Below are 5,000 nucleotides of genomic sequence, written 5' to 3'. Positions count from 1 at the left end.
GACAGACAGACAAAGAGACAGCGAGAGAGACAGACAGACAGACAAAGAGACAGAGAGAGAGACAGGCAGACATACGGACAGAGACAAACAGACAGACAGACAGACCGACAGACAGACAGACAAAGAGACAGAGAGAGAGACAGACAGACAGACAAAGAGACAGAGAGAGAGACAGGCAGACATACGGACAGAGAGACAAACAGACAGACAGACAGACAGACAGTCCTCTCTGAAGTAGGTAAAATGCACAGGGGACAAGTCCTTGAAGGAGCTCAGCACTGTTAGCATTCAGAAGGCATTACAGAGAGGGGGGGGGGGGGGGGAGAGACATGGGGGAGAGGGGGGTGAAGGAGAAGGAGAGTGGGCTATAGATTGTAGAAGAGAGATTATAAGAAAACAACGGGAGAGACAGAGAGAGGGAGAGAAAGAGAGAGAGAGACAGAGACAGAGTGAGAGAGAAGGAGAAGAGAGAGAGAGAGACTCCTATGAACTGCTGGTGTCACCTTGTCTCTCCTCCAGGCTCCACCAGCGGAGAGACTGCGACCAGAAAGGGAGCAGTCCTGTGGTGACGTAGCAGGTGGAGCGGGTGGAGGTGGAGGAGGAGGAGGTGGAGGTGGAGGAGGTGGAGGTGGAGGAGGTGGAGGTGGAGGAGAAGGAGGAGGTGGAGGAGGAGGAGGAGGAGGTGGAGGAAGAGGAGAAGGCGGAGGTGGAGGTGGAGGAGGAGGAGGAGGAGGAGGTGGAGGAGGAGGTGGAGGAGGAGGAGGAGTTGGAGGAGGAGAAGGAGGAGCAGTATGGCTGCGCCCCCGAGGCAGTAGAGAGAGGACGGTTCCTTCAGGCTCCATCGATGCAGAGGCTGGTTCTGATGTGCTGATTGGTTCTGATGTGCTGATTGGTTCTGATGTGTTGATTGGTTCTGATGTGCTGATTGGTTCCGATGTGTTGATTGGTTCTGATGTGCTGAATGGTTCTGATGTGCTGAATGGTTCTGATGTGTTGATTGGTTCTGATGTGCTGATTGGTTCTGATGTGTTGATTGGTTCTGATGTATTGATCATGCTGTGGGTGTTCGGCTCGGACAGATCAACGGAACCGTCCTCAATCCATGGACATGGAACAGACTCATCTACTGTGTCAGTGTGTGTGTTTGTGGGCGGGGGGGGAGTGAGTGTTTATGTGTGTTTCTGTGTGTTTCTGTGTGTGTGTGTGTGTGTGTGTGTATGTTTGCTTGTATGTGTGTGTGTCTGTGTGTGTCTGTGTGTGTGTGTGTGTGTGTGTGTGTGTGTGTGTTTGTGTGTGTGCGTATGTGTGTTCTACCCAGCATTTCAACATGTGACGACACACACCCCTGCCCAATGGTCCGGTCCTGCGATGGATCCACTCAGCGAAGAATCAACATGACTTTTACACACACACACACACACACACACACACACACACACACACACACACGTGCACACACACGTGCACACACACACGCAGTCCACTGTGTGCGCACACTGAACCCTAGTGGTAGGCGTGTATACAGACACACACGCCAGTCTGAGGAAGATCGTGGACTAACAGCGCCCTCTAGGGGGGGTTATCTGCACTTGCAGATTAAACCAAACTGACAGAGGTGACCAAAAGGTGGCGCTGGTTAGTCACATACGTTAAATTCAACTCAGTAGAAGTTGAATAAAGAAGTAGCTTTATTGGCATGGAAAAGGCATTCTTTAATTATTTATGTATACGAATAATGTGTATCCATATGTTTTCATATATTTTCTCTGCTTAGAGTCCTCCTGGGTCTTAGGTCAGACACGGAGCTTAGGTGCTCGTTCTTTAGATCCAGGTAACCTTCAATTTTAGATTTGTTTTGACTTTCTCGTGTTTTTTTTGTTTGCTGTTCATTAGTTTGGGCCTGGTTGTGTGTGGGAACAGAGGGACTACTCTCTCTCTCTCTCTCTCTCTCTCTCTCTCTCTCTCTCTCTCTCTCTCTCTCTCTCTCTCTCTATCTCTCTCGTTATCTCTGTGTGTGTGTGTGTGTGTGTGTCTCTCTCTCTCTCTCTCTCTCGCTCACTCTCTCTCTCGCTCTGTCTCTGTTTCTCTCTCTCTCTCTCTCTCTCTCTCTCTCTCTCTCTCTTTCTCTCTAATATTCTGTCTGTCTGTGCATCTGTCTGGTGGACAATTATCCTCCCTCTTATGATTTTATTATTATTTGATAATTTGATAATTCAAATTGTGTTGGTGGTGAAAGATTTGTGTTCTGGATTCAAACACACATCTCTCAGTTTCCATGGTTATTGATTTATTCAGCAAATATAAACACTTTGTTTATTTACATCATTTCTGTGCACGCGGATAATCAAACCGATAGAGACATGAAACTTCTGGGATTAAAAGAAATACATTTAAAAGGTCAAAATATCTGCATGTTAAACTACTAACTAGTCATCAGTTTACCCGCACTTTAAAACTCTCGACCTCCACACACACAAAGTCTGACCTGGTGAAATCGAATCAGCAGATGTAGTTTGAAACAGTCACCCTACAGTAGACCTACATGTTGTATCTATCAACAAACTCTGTTTTAATACACATTCCGGAATACACACAGAACAACAACACACTGCTAGATGATGATATGTTGAGTGGATAAAATGTTAATAATTAATACATGCTGGAGTTAACTCAACAGGCTAATGCATCATCTCCATAAAGGAACGTTGTGGAAATGACGGGTTGTGAGGTGAAGAAGCAAGCAAGCAAGAACTGTGATGGGGGTAGTTTGTGAAGCTCCCTTGCAGAGTAGGACGAGTTGAAGGGAGATCCCCCCTGCAGCGCGGCGCTCAGACACCAGGGGGCGACAAAAGCTCACTGTAGAAAACACGCGGGTTAATTGACGGCTCTTCCGAGCGTCCCGAAACATTGATCACGATTATTAGTTCAAACAGTTTTTTTGTCAATGATTTAAGATTTTTTCCGTCCCTTAACACCATTGGCTTGGTATTTACAAGCCTACGTTGGTTTCAAAACAAACGTTGTTGTTGTTTCTGGGAAGAAACCTTCGGGAAATTAAATTATTGAAATCCTAATCTGAAAGAAAACAGATGAGCCTTTCAGCAGAAGGCCTACAAACATGCATAGTTACTTTGAATGTTTTATTTCATAAACTTTATTTTAGTAAGCTGTGTTCCAAAATGATGTTCCAACATATTTTCCCTAGACGAACATCTAAGGAGTATCCATACATATATAATTATATATATATAGTTATATCTCCATTATAACATCAAGTTACATTTTATATTGCCTCGTCACCAACTCTTCTATTCGTGAGAAATGTGCCAACTTTATTTACAAAGGCCTAACTCACAAGGCATTTCAAATAACTTGTATAGCTGTATCTCTATATTTGTGTTTCTATATTTGTAGACATATCTGTTGACTGTATCTGAATCTGTTTATCTGTGTGTACATATATCTTTGTTTCAGAAGGTCTATATCTGTGTATCTGTGTATCAGAAGGTCTATATCTGTGTATCTGTCGCGGTCTAGCTCTCTCGGTCCCTTCCACACGAGGAGGAGTTCAACTGAACAGCAGCTCTCTGAAGAGTTCTCCGTCAACTGCGAACGGCGTTCCTCTCCTAATCTCTCGGAAAGATCGTATTCCGACAATCCAACGACAACCCAGCAGGGATTCCCGACGTTCGCGCGCCCCGCGCTCGCTCACGCCGGCCGGCACTCCAGCATCTTCTTGAAGGCCTTGCGGAAGCTGTCGTCCAGGAAGGCGTACAGGAAGGGGTTGAGGCATGAGTTGGCGTAGCTCAGGCTGGTGATGAAGTAGGAGATGCCGATGAGCAGAGGCGTGTTGCTGAAGTCGGTGGTCAGCGCCACGATGGTGCTCAGGTGGAAGGGCGTCCAGCAGAAGAGGCACACGGCCAGCACCACGAACACCATCAGGGTCACCTTCTTCTTGGCCTTGTCCAGCGCCTTGGCGTTGCTGTTGAGCCGCATGTTGCGCAGCTTGTACAGCATGGCGGTGTACAGGATGCAGATGGTGGACACGGGGAAGGCGAAGCCCAGCAGCAGCATGTAGATGCGGCTGGCCTTGAACCAGCTGCGCTCGGGGCTCGGGAAGCTCAGCACGCAGCTCTTCCTGCCCGTGCGGTCGGGCTCGGTGAAGACGCCGGCGAACACGGTGAAGGGCATGACGATGAGGATGACCAGCAGCCACACGCCAACGGACACCATCTTGGCGGCGCGGTAGGTGCGGTAGGGCATGCGCTTGGAGCGCACGGTGGCCAGCACCACCAGGTAGCGGTCTATGCTCATCACCGTCAGGAAGTAGATGCTGGAGAAGATGTTGTAGTGGTCGATGCTCAGGATGATCTTGCACAGCGCCTCGCCGAAGGGCCAGCGCCGCAGCAGGTGCTCGGCGATGCTGATGGGCAGCACCAGCGTGAACAGGTCGTCGGCGATGGCCAGGTTCAGGATGAACATGTTGGTCACCGTCTTCATCTTGGGCGCCTTCAGGATGACGTAGATCACCGCCGTGTTGCCCGTCAGCCCCACGGCGCAGATGATGGAGTAGATGACCGGCAGCACCACGTAGAGGTCCGCGTAGAAGTGGTAGTCGCCCGGGGGCGTGCACGTGCGCGGCTCTGTGCCGTTCCCCGCGCTCAGCGAGAGCATGAAGTCCGAGTCGTTGCACACCGGCAGCGGTGCCCACGCGGTGGAAATGTTCTCCATTATCGACGCGCCGAGCGGCTCTGAACTCTGAACCCCGAACTCTGGAGGTCTGGAGGTCAGCGGGGGGCGACGCGTCTGGTCTCGTGCGCTCTACGTGGGGGGATACCGGGGGTCCGCGTGCGGGGAGGAGGAGAAGGTGACGGTTTTACGCACGGATTACGCATCACGGAATCTGTGAGGAGAGAAGTCGGTTTTAACGTGCGGCAAATAAATCTAGCAATGAATCAATCGAGTTATCAAAGTGAATGATTACTGCCTGCTTGGTTTCA

At 49.4% G+C, this 5,000-nt stretch overlaps 1 protein-coding gene across 1 annotated transcript; it reads right to left on the bottom strand.

Annotated features, from left to right (window-relative positions):
• Nucleotides 1–3,708: 3,708 nt before the first annotated feature.
• Nucleotides 3,709–4,731, bottom strand: npbwr2b (neuropeptides B/W receptor 2b; the record flags this gene model as incomplete). The annotated part of the gene is made up of 1 exon (XM_079741587.1): nucleotides 3,709–4,731. One exon carries the CDS (start codon nucleotides 4,729–4,731, stop codon nucleotides 3,709–3,711), a length of 1,023 nt encoding a protein of 340 aa, XP_079597713.1.
• Nucleotides 4,732–5,000: the final 269 nt, after the last annotated feature.

The sequence above is a fragment of the Pollachius pollachius genome (assembly GCF_949987615.1).
Source record: "Pollachius pollachius genome assembly, chromosome: 8".
NCBI classification, from domain to species: Eukaryota; Metazoa; Chordata; class Actinopteri; order Gadiformes; family Gadidae; genus Pollachius; species Pollachius pollachius.
This window is presented reverse-complemented; position numbering and strand designations above follow the sequence as displayed.